The sequence below is a fragment of the Leucoraja erinacea genome, chromosome 16 (assembly GCF_028641065.1).
Source record: "Leucoraja erinacea ecotype New England chromosome 16, Leri_hhj_1, whole genome shotgun sequence".
NCBI lineage: Eukaryota > Metazoa > Chordata > Chondrichthyes > Rajiformes > Rajidae > Leucoraja > Leucoraja erinaceus.
The window spans coordinates 14,003,620-14,018,929 of NC_073392.1; the positions used below are offsets into that span (position 1 = coordinate 14,003,620).

At 38.7% G+C, this 15,310-nt stretch overlaps 1 protein-coding gene across 8 annotated transcripts in view; it reads right to left on the bottom strand.

Annotated features, from left to right (window-relative positions):
- The window catches only part of chl1b (cell adhesion molecule L1-like b), a 610,347-nt gene that overhangs the window by 154,433 nt on the left and 440,604 nt on the right, over positions 1 to 15,310 (bottom strand). For all 8 annotated transcript variants that reach the window (XM_055647708.1, XM_055647706.1, XM_055647709.1 and 5 more), the window contains one exon: positions 3,458 to 3,573. In XM_055647708.1, coding sequence (XP_055503683.1) covers positions 3,458 to 3,573 — 116 coding nt within the window. The remainder of the gene's footprint in view (positions 1 to 3,457; positions 3,574 to 15,310) is intronic.

A 15,310-nucleotide genomic window follows, 5' to 3' on the forward strand; every position in this document is an offset into this window, starting at 1 on the left:
ACAGTGAATATAAATTTGTGCAGAAATAAAGACAAAATAAAAAATGGTGTAAAAAGTGAAGAATAATTCACATTTACGGAAATCAATATTTGTTTCTTTGTGTGTAATACACTCAGACTGTGAAATTTGTCAATTGATCGTCTGAACGTGCTTGCGACACAAACCTGCTCACTTACCCAAACCAATACCAATTTCCTGCAGATTAATTTCTCATTTATTCCATGTTTACTTTCTTACAACATTAAAGGAGGCCATTTAGCTCATCAATGTCAGCTCAGAAGATTATTTTCCCATTCTTCTGAAGATAGACACAATTTCATGTTTCATGCATTTTTGTGTTTCTATGACTGTTGGCAGATCAATTTCCCTCCCGGGATAAAGAAAGTTCTATCGTATCATATCGTATCGTACAAAAAGCTGGAGTAACTCAATGGGTCAGACAGCATAGCATCTCTGGAGAAAATAAATAAGTGATGTTCGGGTCGAGACCCTACGAAACGTCACCTATTCCTTTTCTCCAGAGACACTGTCTGACCCGCTGAGATACTCCAGCTTTTTGTGTCTATCTTCGGTTTAAACCAGCATCTGCAGTTCCTTCTAACACAGTCCCATTCTTCCTCTCCCTTTCCTGTATCCCATTCACTCTCCCTTCTCTTCAACTCTCCCCGATTCTCCTAACACCCATCCACAGATGAGGCAATTTGCAGTTGCTAATAAATTTACCGATCGGCAGGTATTTGGGATGTGGGAGGAAACCGGGGCACGTGGCCACAAGGAAAACAATCAAACTCCACCCTGCCAACATCGGAGGTCTGGAGTGAACCATGGTCACCAGCATTGTGTGGCAACTGCTCTCCTTTCAGTGGATTCGATCGTGTGAGCACACAGCCAGTGGTTGACACTTGTACACTTGTGCTGTACAACTGGTTTAATTATCCTGGCTTTCCTGATCCTGGAGTCGGGCAGCAAGACATGGTGAGGCTTCAGCTGCGACTGGGCCTCGGCTGATGAGGTGCTGCAGGCTCGACCTTAGAATGTCACAGGAGGCAAGGATTGGGAAGAAGGTCAACTCCAGTCAAAGCCTGTGTGACTTGACATGAGTGTGTAAACAATTTTGACCACAAAGTTATTTATAAGTTAACTGTAGATCAGCCATGATTGAATGGTAGAGTAGACTTGATGGAACGAATGGCCTAATTCTACTGCTATCCCTTATGATCTTATGACCCCAAGAAAATAAATTAATATACCTTGAAATTTTGTAAAATGTATTAAAAACATTAAAACACTGGTTCAAATAATAAAGTAATTAAGTAATAAAGTAATGATGTTCTCCTCTGAAACTCTAGATTGATAAATCTCAATTCAATTGATTAGGGATTATCCCTCCTGGGATAAATAAAGTTCTAACTTATCATACTGTAAACCTGTGGCAATATTAACTTGAGGAGAATTATGAGAAATTCACTTTGATTGTATTAATCTGAACACCACAGAGAGTCCAGCAACAGAGTACTGCGATAGACAGAGTGACATGAGGCACTCTGCTCACCCCAGAGGATCAGTAAGTCCACCTGATTGCAGGATATACCTTCCTGCTAGGGGCTGAATGTGGGCAGTTCCCTTTGGAGAGTGTCTGCCTCAGCCAGAACATTCAGAATAGACGAATATTCAGAAGAATATTCAGTCCAATATTCTTAGAATGAAAAAGATAGTATAGAATGCCTTTTATTGTCATTCAAACAGCTTGGTTTGAACAAAATTGCATTTTCTACAGTCTTACATTACAAAAAAAACCCAAGACCCACACTTAACACAGTTTACATAAACATCCATCACAGTGAATCTCCCACACATCCTCACTGTGATGGAAAGCAAAGTCTCTTCCCTTTGTTCTTCTCCCGCGGTCCAGCAGTCTAACTGCACGTCGACGCGAACTGGAGCTCCCGATGTTAAAGTCTCCGGCAGGCGATGGTAAGACCTGTGGCCGTTTAAGCCACGCGGGGCGATGTTGGGCCCCGCTCCGTGTCCTTTAAACCCCGCGATTCCAGCGGGAGAAGTTGCCGTTGCGGGAGCTCCGAAAAGCGGTCTCCCACCAGGGACCTGCGAGCTCCCGATGTCACCGTCCACCGGGTCTCTGGCCGGAGCCTCCGAAGCTCCGAAGCCGGGTCGCATCGGCGCGCCACCACAGCTCTTCCTGTTTCAAAATCAGCCAGCTCCCCGATGTCAGGTCCGCAGGCTCCACAACTGGAGCCATCAAGATGATCCCAGCCGGAGGCCGCCGCCGGCTCCACAATGTTAGGCCCAATGACACTGGAGACCCGACAGGGAAAAAGTCGGGTCCCTGAACAGAGAAGAGACTAACGGTTCTCCCCCGCCCCCTATTGTGTATTGTGTTATTTAAATATAACTAGGGTCAAGAAATACATTTAACGAGACAAAAAGTTCAAAAAAAGATACGGACTGTAGTCGAGCCGCTGCCGTTAGGCGCCACCACACCACATATGCAACCAGACAAATTATTTCTCACAACTGCAAATACATGTATATTTCTCCTCTGTGCAGTAGAATCCCATAAATAAACATGTTGGATTTGGTGCCAAAGGTGTGGGGAGAAGGTGTGGGTCGGCGACTGTATGCATTCATTACCCCATTCATTACCCCATTCTATGCCCCATTACTTTGTTTCAAATTGGTGATTGGTGATCAAAGAAAGATCTCAATTGATTCATATAATTTATCCCCAATGGCCAAGCTTGAGACCTCTTATATGATGATCTACCTTCCATTGGACACTTCCAGAGTGATGGGCTGTCATTTGCAGACTGGTGGTGACCAGCCTCCAATAAAGCTGAAACAGGTTGGCATTGGTGCTGATATTTAGTAGATTAGTTCAATGTTTATTTTTAAAAAGTCATCTTTGTTTAGTATCCTGTTTCGTTTATCACCTTGAGAAACACTCTCCAAATATATCCATGTACACATATAGTTCCTTCCTGGGCAGGCAAACCAAGGCAATTTTTCAGAGGTACCAATGGCAATTTGTTTGTAGGTCAGCAAGAGCAGAATCAGCAAAAGTAAATTTCAATCTGGTCATAATAAAGTTTTTCTCCTACTTCATTGAAGGATTCGGGAGGGAGCCTTTTTAATGAGATTAGTCTTGCTATTTTTCCATGACTACCATATTTTTCATTTGTAATTAAATGGGTCTTGGTCGCACATAATGCCCCATGATGCTGAAAATGATATATTACCATGATTTCACTCGCAACTTATTTAGCATTCATAACTAGAGATATCTTACTGTAAAATTCAAGATGATTATACGTGTACCTTGCAACCTAAATTCAAAAAGCAATTTTTAAAGATAACTAACAACCATTTGGATACGTAATACCTCTGGAACAATGCAGACTTATACATGAACAATTAGACAATGATGCAGAGGAAAATTTACCTTATAACCTCCCAGGTGTCCGTGAATTTTTTCTTTTGGTACTTCATACCATCTGACTTTAACTAAAGTACTGCTCATGATTTCAACAGCAACGTTCAAAGGTTCAGCTTCAGGAACTGTTGAAACAAATGGAGAATCTCAAGATTATTTTAGAACATTGCAAAACAAGTCAATATTTTGTTCACTCTTATTGTCCATGCACTTTTGTTTGCTCTTTCACATACAAATAACACCAATTTATCAGGTCTTGTGCTACGTTACATGAAAATTGAATTCACAAGTAACATTTTTTCATATCATGACAATATCACACAAAAATCCACTTTATTTGTGTAGTTGAGAGTTCTTGAAAATACAGTTGTGCATATGCAAAAGGTAAATATGATCTGCATTTAGTTAAGTAACGTGACTGATTTTAATTACTGCCAAAAAATGCTTGAATCTCCCTTCACTGACAATTAGGGATGGATAGTGAATGTTGGCCAATCAGAAGCTTAGAAGAAACTAAAATAAAACGTATATTCTATGCCAGCCACAGTATGCCATGTTAGCAGACCATGATGTTCTAAAATGTATCTGACCACTTCAAAATTAAGTTTATTAATTTTCTTTTAGCTAAAATGACTTGCCTCCAGGGAGAAATTAGTACAGTAACTAGCAGTTGAAAGGATACTGAAGAGGTTTAATACAGTTTTAAATCAGAATATCTCAACCCCATCCTCGAGTTCTGATCTTAGAAGTAGGAATTAAAATAAGAAGCTCAAGTCATCAACTGTGCAATGTGCCATTATGATTATTTTAATGAGTTTTCTTTTAGACCCTGAAAGAAAGTGGAGAGAATTGCAGTTCATTGAAATAAGGTACATTGAAGGGAAAAGTTGTTTGTAAGTGCAGATTGTCTGCTGAGAGTTGCATTCAAAGCATGACAAAGTACGGGTGTCAGGGGCTATGGGGAGAAGGCAGGAAAATGGGGTTAGGAGGAAGAGATAGATTAGCCATGATGGAGTGGCGGAATAGATGATGGGCCAAACGGCCTAATTCTGCTCGTATCAATTATAAACACGACAATCTTGCTTGGACTGGTCACAGTGTCAGAAAATCATCCTTATTGTGTGCCATGGAAAATATTTAGTTTTCTTCTGGCGGGAATGTTTTCAAATCTGGGAAAGGTTTACTTATAAAATGTAAACGGTTCAGGGCATAGTAGACACTCAGAACCTTTCTCCCAGGATGGGAAAATCATATACTAGTGGACACAGCTCTATGTCCAGAACAAGGGGTCACAGCTTAAGGATAAGGGGGAAATCTTTTAGGACCGAGATGAGGAAAACCTTTTTCACACAGAGAGTGGTGAATCTCTGGAATTCTCTCCCGCAGAAGGTAGTTGAGGACAGTTCATTGGGCTATATTTAAGTGGGAGTTAGATGTGGCTCTTGTGGCTAAAGGGATCAGGGGGTATGGAGAGAAGACAGGTACAGGATACTGAGTTGGATGATCAGCCATGATCATATTGAATGGCGGTGTAGGCTCGAAGGGCCGAATGGCCTACTCCTGCACCTATTTTCTATGTTTCTATGTTTCTATGTTTAGTGGGGCAAACTTTACACAGGTTGCGAGGTTGCGTCTTTACACAGAGCGTGGTGAGTGCTTGGAATGTATTGCCAGGGTTGGTGGTTGAGGCAGATATGATAGTGGCATTTAAGAGGCCTCTGGATGGGTACATGGATATGGAGGAATAGAGGGAAATGGTTTATGACTAGGCCTTGTAGTCATGTTCTGCACATATATTGCAGGCCTAAGGGCCTGTTCTTATACTGCACTGTTCTAGTTCTTTGTTCTTACCCTTACAATATAGGAGACCATTCAGTCCACCAAGTTCAAGCCAGCACACGCCAGACTAATTTTCTTTTCTGTATCCCTTCAAATTATTCTCTCTCTCTGTCACACATACCTCTAACGCTTTTTTTCTTTCACCGGGTATGGTTATGGTTGCATTGGACCAGCTTAACTAGAAATGCAGCTCCTTTAGTTTAGTTTAGTTTAGAGATACCGTGGAACTAGGCTCTTCAGCCCACTGAGTCCACACTGACCAGCGATCACCCGTACACTAGTCCTAGCCTGTACACAAGAGACAATTTACAGATGCCAATTAACCTACAATCCTGCACATCTTTGGAATGGGGGATGAAATCAGAGCACCTGGAGAAAACCCACGCGGTCACAGGAGGAACATACAAACTCCGTGCAGACAGCACCCATAGTCAGGTTCGAACCCCGGTCCCTGGCGTTTTAAGGCAGCAACTCCTCCGCTGCCGCCAGTGTGCTGTCCTTCTGGAGCACATCCTCAGGAGGGCTGTTATCCTGTCCTGAAGTCTTTGCAGCATCCAATGCTCTTAAACATTCCATGATATAACTTGTGGCAATTAAATGGACAGTGGACTAGTTCCATGATTATTTCAAATCAAAAGGATAAAGATCTTTGTGAAAGCTTTGATTTAAGGACCCAAATGCTTTGCACCAATTGTTCCGGACAGATCTGTTCTTGGAGCCCTTTCTTCCTACCCCAGTTACCAGTTTGATCATCTATCAGCATTCACGAACAGAAGAGGCAAGTCATCTTCTCCACTGGAGTCTGCACAGTGTGAGATGCATTTCATTGTACAATTACGTTTGTAGTGCAATCAACCTTGCCCGTGGGTTATAAATATGTGCCTTCTCCTTCCAGAAAGAAATGTACATTGACAAATTTCTAATCCTGCAGCTTTAATGAAGCATGGACATAACTATACTGAAGATTAGTCAACTCTTGTCAATAATTAATGTGAACAATTAGAGAACCCCAGATTGATTTTGAATTACACTGATTAACTGATTTGAAAATGTTATTGCAAATAAAAGCGTTTATTTCCCCATTCTGGAGTTTGCTTTAACCAAGGAACAAAATACCTCTACATCACAAATCATTTCTGCCAGGGTCCAAAAGAGATATTCCCACAGCATATACGTTTATGTTTGGAGATACAGCATGGAAACAGGCCCTGTGGACAACTTTGTCCATGCTATCCATTCAATAATAACTCGTTCAAGCTAGTTCTATGATATGTGCAACAATATATTTTAGTTGGACAACAGAAAATGCTGAGAGATAATTTTATTTCTTATAAACTCTCCTTCTTACACAATGGAGACATTCTTACAACATACTTAAATCAGTTTTAAAGCTTCCAGTAGGTACTGACACCTTCTTACGATGTGCTAGAAAAAACAATTGCTGCAAATATATCTCTGTACCAGCAATCCTGTTTCCAAAAGGCAGTTTTCGAGACAGAGAATAAGTACTGCAGTATAAATAGGGAAAAACAACTCTGACATAAATCAGTGTCAAAAGACTTTTGAGATAATTTCAAGGTGAAGTCGGAGAATCTACTGGTTGAGCTAATTGGCATCATTAAAGTGTCAGCAAACGTTTTTTTCATTGGTTTTCAACACCCTACAAAATGGAGGAACAGGAGTACACGTGCCAGATTATTGTTTGCTCATCTTGTTCCGTGGATAAACAGAACATGATCAGAGCTCTAGTCACTAACACAGTGCCTATCATTAGAACACAAGAAAGACTCTATTTAGTACATTTCAGGACCTGAGGACATTTTGGAGCACATTATAGCCAAATAAGTACTTTTATAGTTGCTGTGGTAATACTGGAAACTCAACAATACTGGAAAATCAAATTGTCTGAACTGAAACAAGAAAGTCAGACAGTATCCATTAAAACCATTACAACCTAAAGAACAGCAGTTATATTTTGTGACATACGTGAAATTAAACTGTTAAAATTAGTAGCTGATAAAGGGGAGAAAATGTTTGCTTTTATGGTGAAAAATCAATTTAATGCATTACTAAACCCATTATAGATTGCTTAGATCACACTGATCCAAGTAATTTTAATTTATCTCAATTTACCTCCAAAAGCTGCTGCAAATTGTCCCCATCACAGAAAATATTAGTGTCATCTGCAAATAACACAAATTTCAAGAGGTTTGACACCCTACATATATCATTAATATACAAAATAAATAATTTGGGGCCCAAAACCGACCCCTGTGGGACTCCACAAGTTATTTCTAAGCATGTTGATTTGCAGTCCCCTATTTGCACAAACTGATGTATTTTACTTATGTAGCTTCTCATCCACTCTAGTACAACCCCTCTGATTCCATACTTTTCCAGTTTTTTGATTAGCAAATGATGATCAATTGTATCAAATGCTTTTTTCAAATCTATAAATATACCCACTGCATATTTCTTGTTATCTATAGAACTGGTAATGTCTTCAATTAACTCCATTAATGCCATGGATGTTTGACCTGAATCCATATTGACCAACAACTAGCAATTCGTCCTTCTCGATAAAGTTATCTAATCTACTTACATACAGTTTTCCTAATATTTTTGAGAACTGAGAGAGTAACGACACCGGCCTGTAATTTGTAAATTGATTTCTGTCTCCAGCTTTGTATAGTGGGATGACTTTGGCAGTTTTCATTTTACATGGAAATACACCAGTTTTGAAAGATAAATTGCAAATATAAGTTAAGGGTTTTACAATTACACCAATGACTACCTTGATTAAAGCCATATCAATGTCATTCCAGTCTGTAGACCTTTTATTCTTACAATTACTAGCAATGTCAATAATCTCCTTTTCATCAGCTGCTTTCAAAAACATTGAGTTTGGGTTGCTGTCTAACAAATCCACAACCTTCCCCTCTCCTTTTTCTGACTGTGGATTATCGATTTCTTCTGCCAGTTTTGGTCCCACACTTACAAAAAATTTGTTAAACCCATTAACCACATCATTCATATTGCTTACAGTTGTATCATTGTCTTCAAAATACTGAGGGTAGTTTATATTCATTGATCCATTCCTGATAATATTATTTAACACATTCCATATGCCCTTGATATTATTTTTATTATCGTTTAATATTTTATTATAATAATCTTTCTTACATATCCTCATAATACTAGTCAATTTGTTTTTGTACCTTTTATATTTACTTTCTGCTTCTATAGTTCTGAATTTTATGAATTCTTTATACAAGATATTCTTTTTTTGAAGAAATGGTTGAAGAAATTATGGTTCTATTTTGAACATTCATTCTTAGATTCTGGACTTTGCTTTCAGAGAACCACAATTAGGGTACTCAGTAAATGATTATTTTATTAATCATTAATACAATGAAGGTATCGCTAGAGTTTTGGATCCTAAATATTAACGGTTTCTCTTGGACAGATGCTGCCTCACCTGCTGAGCATTTCAGCACATCATGTTCTCAGTTCAAATTACATATTGTAGTGGAGATTGATTCTAATATTGATGACGGCCTACAACATTGCATGTTTGCCTAGCTTTTCTTTTCCAGACCTGTTCTGAATCTGACCTCTTTCATGTCGCACAACACAATGAATATCATAAAGTGCTGGAGTGACCCGCTGTGTTACTCCAGCACTTTTTGTTCTATACACGATTCCAGCACCTGCAGTTCCTTGTGAAATAATTTCTGGAGCTATTACTCCAGTTCTGGTCTCTCACAACCATTGGGAGCACCCCCCCCCCCCCCCCCCTACATTTTATCCAGCATCATTTTATACAGTGACCTCCATAATGTTTGGGACAAAGACCAGTCATATAATTATTTGCCTCTGTACTCCACTATTTGAGATTTGGAAACAGGCCCTGTGGACAACTTTGTCCATGCTATCCATTCAATAATAACTCGTTCAAGCTAGTTCTATGATATGTGCAACAATATATTTTAGTTGGACAACAGAAAATGCTGAGAGATAATTTTATTTCTTATAAACTCTCCTTCCTACAAAATGGAGACATTCTTACAACATACTTAAATCAGTTTTAAAGCTTCCAGTAGGTACTGACACCTTCTTACGATGTGCTAGAAAAAACAATTGCTGCAAATATATCTCTGTACCAGCAATCCTGCTTCCAAAAGGCAGTTTTCGAGACAGAGAAGAAGTACTGCAGTATAAATAGGGAAACACAACTCTGACATAAATCAGTGTCAATAGACTTTTGAGATAATTTCAAGGTGAAGTCGGAGAATCTACTGGTTGAGCTAATTGGCATCATTAAAGTGTCAGCAAACGTTTTTTTCATTGGTTTTCAACACCCTACAAAATGGAGGAACAGGAGTACACGTGCCAGATTATTGTTTGCTCATCTTGTTCCGTGGATAAACAGAACAGCTGATCAGAGCTCTAGTCACTAACACAGTGCCTATCATTAGAACACAAGAAATACTCTATTTAGTACATTTCAGGACCTGAGGACATTTTGGAGCACATTATAGCCAAATAAGTACTTTTATAGTTGCTGTGGTAATACTGGAAACTCAACAATACTGGAAAATCAAATTGTCTGAACTGAAACAAGAAAGTCAGACAGTATCCATTAAAACCATTACAACCTAAAGAACAGCAGTTATATTTTGTGACATACGTGAAATTAAACTGTTAAAATTAGTAGCTGATAAAGGGGAGAAAATGTTTGCTTTTATGGTGAAAAATCAATTTAATGCATTACTAAACCCATTATAGATTGCTTAGATCACACTGATCCAAGTAATTTTAATTTATCTCAATTTACCTCCAAAAGCTGCTGCAAATTGTCCCCATCACAGAAAATATTAGTGTCATCTGCAAATAACACAAATTTCAAGAGGTTTGACACCCTACATATATCATTAATATACAAAATAAATAATTTGGGGCCCAAAACCGACCCCTGTGGGACTCCACAAGTTATTTCTAAGCATGTTGATTTGCAGTCCCCTATTTGCACAAACTGATGTATTTTACTTATGTAGCTTCTCATCCACTCTAGTACAACCCCTCTGATTCCATACTTTTCCAGTTTTTTGATTAGCAAATGATGATCAATTGTATCAAATGCTTTTTTCAAATCTATAAATATACCCACTGCATATTTCTTGTTATCTATAGAACTGGTAATGTCTTCAATTAACTCCATTAATGCCATGGATGTTTGACCTGAATCCATATTGACCAACAACTAGCAATTCGTCCTTCTCGATAAAGTTATCTAATCTACTTACATACAGTTTTCCTAATATTTTTGAGAACTGAGAGAGTAACGACACCGGCCTGTAATTTGTAAATTGATTTCTGTCTCCAGCTTTGTATAGTGGGATGACTTTGGCAGTTTTCATTTTACATGGAAATACACCAGTTTTGAAAGATAAATTGCAAATATAAGTTAAGGGTTTTACAATTACACCAATGACTACCTTGATTAAAGCCATATCAATGTCATTCCAGTCTGTAGACCTTTTATTCTTACAATTACTAGCAATGTCAATAATCTCCTTTTCATCAGCTGCTTTCAAAAACATTGAGTTTGGGTTGCTGTCTAACAAATCCACAACCTTCCCCTCTCCTTTTTCTGACTGTGGATTATCGATTTCTTCTGCCAGTTTTGGTCCCACACTTACAAAAAATTTGTTAAACCCATTAACCACATCATTCATATTGCTTACAGTTGTATCATTGTCTTCAAAATACTGAGGGTAGTTTATATTCATTGATCCATTCCTGATAATATTATTTAACACATTCCATATGCCCTTGATATTATTTTTATTATCGTTTAATATTTTATTATAATAATCTTTCTTACATATCCTCATAATACTAGTCAATTTGTTTTTGTACCTTTTATATTTACTTTCTGCTTCTATAGTTCTGAATTTTATGAATTCTTTATACAAGATATTCTTTTTTTGAAGAAATGGTTGAAGAAATTATGGTTCTATTTTGAACATTCATTCTTAGATTCTGGACTTTGCTTTCAGAGAACCACAATTAGGGTACTCAGTAAATGATTATTTTATTAATCATTAATACAATGAAGGTATCGCTAGAGTTTTGGATCCTAAATATTAACGGTTTCTCTTGGACAGATGCTGCCTCACCTGCTGAGCATTTCAGCACATCATGTTCTCAGGTCAAATTACATATTGTAGTGGAGATTGATTCTAATATTGATGACGGCCTACAACATTGCATGTTTGCCTAGCTTTTCTTTTCCAGACCTGTTCTGAATCTGACCTCTTTCATGTCGCACAACACAATGAATATCATAAAGTGCTGGAGTGACCCGCTGTGTTACTCCAGCACTTTTTGTTTTATACACGATTCCAGCACCTGCAGTTCCTTGTGAAAACATTTCTGAAGCTATTACTCCAGTTCTGGTCTCTCACAACCATTGGGAGCATCTCCCCTCTACATTTTATCCAGTATCATTTTATACAGTGACCTCCATAATGTTTGGGACAAAGACCAGTCATATAATTATTTGCCTCTGTACTCCACTATTTGAGATTTGTAATAGAAAACAATCTCAAATGGTTAAAGTGCACATTGTCAAATTTTAATAAAGGCCATTTTTTATACATTTTGGTTTCACCATGTAGAAATTACAGCTGTGTTTATACATAGTTCCTCCATTTCAGGGCACCATAATGTTTGGGACACAGCAATGCCATGTAAATCAAAGTAGTTATGTTTAGTATTTTGTTGCATATCCTTTGCTTGCAATGACTGCTTGAAGTCTACAATTCATGGACATCACCAATTGCTGGGTGTCTTCTCTGGTGATGTTCTGCTGGGCCTGTATTGCAGCCATCTTTAGCTTATGCTTGTTTTGGGGGTTAGTCCCCTTCAGTTTTCTCTTCAGCATATAGGTGGCATGCCCAATTGGGTTCAGATTGGGTGATTGACTTGGCCACTCAAGAATTGACCATTTTTTAGCTTTGAAAAACTCCTTTGTTTCTTCAGCAGTATGTTTGGGATCATTTGTCTTGCTGTAGAATGAACCACCAGCCAATGAGTTTTGAGGCATTTGTTTGAACTTGAGCAGATAGGATGTGTCTATACACTTCAGAATTCATTATGCTACTACCATCAGCAGTTGTATCGTCAATGAAGATAAGTGAGCCAGTACCTTCAGTAGCCATACATGCCAGGCCATAACACCCCCACCAGTGTTTCACAGATGAGGTGGTATGCTTTGGATCTTGGGCAGTTCCTTCTCTCCTCCATACTTTGCTCTTGCCATTACTCTGATATAAGTTAATCTTCGTCTCATCTGTCCACAGGACCATTTTCCTGAACTGTGGTTGCTCTTTTCAGTACTTCTGGGCAAACTGTAACCTGGCCATCCTATTTTTGCGGCTAACCAGTGGTATGCATGTTGCAGTGCAGCCTCTTTATTTCTGCTCATGAAGTCTTCTGCAGACAGTGGTCATTGACAAATCCACACGTGGCTCCTGAAGAGTGTTTCTGATCAGTAGGACAGGTGTTTGGGGATTTTTCGTTATTATAGAGAGAATTATTCTGTCATCAGCTGTGGAGGTCTTCCTTGGCCTGCCAGTCCCTTTGCGATTAGTAAGCTCACCAGTGCTCTCTTTCTTCTTAATTATGTTCCAAACAGTTGATTTTGGTGAGCCTAAGATTTGGCTGATGTCTCTAACAGTTTTATTCTTGTTTCTCAGTCTCATAATGGCTTATGTGCTCATCATGTGCCGAGAGCTCTATTATACCTGCGTTAAGGAGGCATTTAAGCACACCTGAGCAATTACAAATGCCTGTGAAGCCATGTGTCCCAAACATTATGGTGTCCTGAAATGGGGGGGGGGGGACTATGTTTTAGGCCATAGTAGATTCAATGAACCATTGTTGCTCTTCCTCCAATGTGAGACCACCCTTTATCAGATACATTGACCCAAACTGCACACAATCTCTAGATAGGGCCCCACCCAGGGCTGTAAAGCAGCTTAGTCTTGTTACGAAGGATGCTGGAATATTAATTGAAGATGCAATACTGTGAGTGAGACTGTCAGAGTGTTGCTTGACTGGTCTGTGGAACAACTCTCTCAATTCACTCATCGGCTCACAGGAATTGGCAATGAGAACTTTGAAAGGATGGCATAGTTGGAAAAAAAACTTCACTATACCCATATCCTGAGTCAATGAATAGGGGCCTCATGGTTTCATTCTAATTTTGTTTAAACCCAGCTTGCTAGGCGGTTAAATATCAATCACAGGTCTACTGTCACACAAGGACCAGATTAGGGAAGCAGTATAATAGATTTATTTGCCAAGAGAAACAACATATAGAGAGGTTGATTTGTTCTCAGTTCCTTAATGAGCCTTCCATAAAGTGTGCACCTTTTCTTGTGCTTCAATCAAGAGTAAAACTGTACAGAGTCTTCCAGAGAAAATGTTATTTGTGATTGTTGGATGCATTAGGATACTACTGATGCTATGGAAGCCTGCAATATCACAGAGAAATCACATTTTACGTGGAGTCCACCAATCAATACACCCTTGGGCATCTTACAACATGTATGGTGATGAAGTGAAGAAGAAAACAGAATGTTTCTTCAATCAAATTGAGCTCTCCCTCTTGTTATGAATTTTGAATTGAAACAAAAGAGAATGCAAAAAGGCATCTGTACAATGATAAAGTTATTAATCAACAATGGTTTCAAGAGATCAAGAGAGAGCCATGAATTATTCTCAGAAAAAAGCAGATTATTAAATAGGCCCCTATTGAAATAAGTATTAAATATTTGATGCACAGCTAAGTTTAATAAACAACACATTTCAGAAAATCTGTTGTGGACATCAATATCAATATTTTGCTTTGACTAGGTAGGTTTTGATTCTATGTTCACTTGAACAATTCCACTCTAGATCATGGATTAATGATATCCTCACCTGCAATTCAAAATACACAAATAAAGCCTCTCTAATTGTTACAATCAATTGGAACTAGACTCTATCTCCAGATCTATTTCAGGTGCAATAACAGCACAAGTACAAAGATATCAACTATTTCTTGTCATCGTTGTGGTGAAATTAGCTCTGAGCTTTCACATTCTCTTGCAAAGAGACCACCCCTCTGTAGTTCAGCCAAGGGTTGGGGCACTATAAAAAGCAGCCCCCACGAGGACCTTTGTCGATCTTCTGGATTTGGGGGGGGGAGCTTAGAAGAGTTTATTTACATATTGATTCAGGAGATAATGGCAGTAGTCCGAGATGGCATTATTGAAGGAATATCCAGTGAATCTTTATGGGTGGAGCTGAGCAATAACAAGGAGATATTCATCTTGCTCTGATTGTACTATAAGTCCCCAAATTGTCAACGGGAATGAGAGTAATTAATATGCAGAGAGATTGCAGCCAGTTGCATGAATAATAACGCTATCATAAAATGTGATTTTGAATTCCCAAATATAATCTGGGACTGCCATAGTGCTAACAATTTAGATACGGTGGAATTTGTTTAGTGTGCAGTTAGTAGCAGTCCTGATACCTGGTGTTGGATATTTATGTATATTCCAAACCGTAGGGATTGGGGAATTGTTGAAACCTCCTCTTCCCGCAGAACACTGATCAAGAAAAGTGGTGAATGACTAACAGCAACTATGGATTCTGCATAGAAATCTAAAGTTGCTGATAGTTATGTGTGTAAACAAGTACAATTAAATGAGGAATGTGGAAATGCAGGCAGTTCCCATAGAATCAGAAGCGTTTTATTTTGATAGAGCAATTGTATTTGTAATTACAATTAAAGTAATGTCATGATTATACCTCTTTTCCCTTTGGAAAAATTGCCTGAAGAAAGTTCCTTACACTAAACATCTACCAAAAACTCTGCCCCCCCCCAAAAAACTGAGACTTGGGAAGAAATAGGAGCAGTAGGCATCTTCCCACTTCCAACTAAACCATGGCTGATCCTGTACCTCA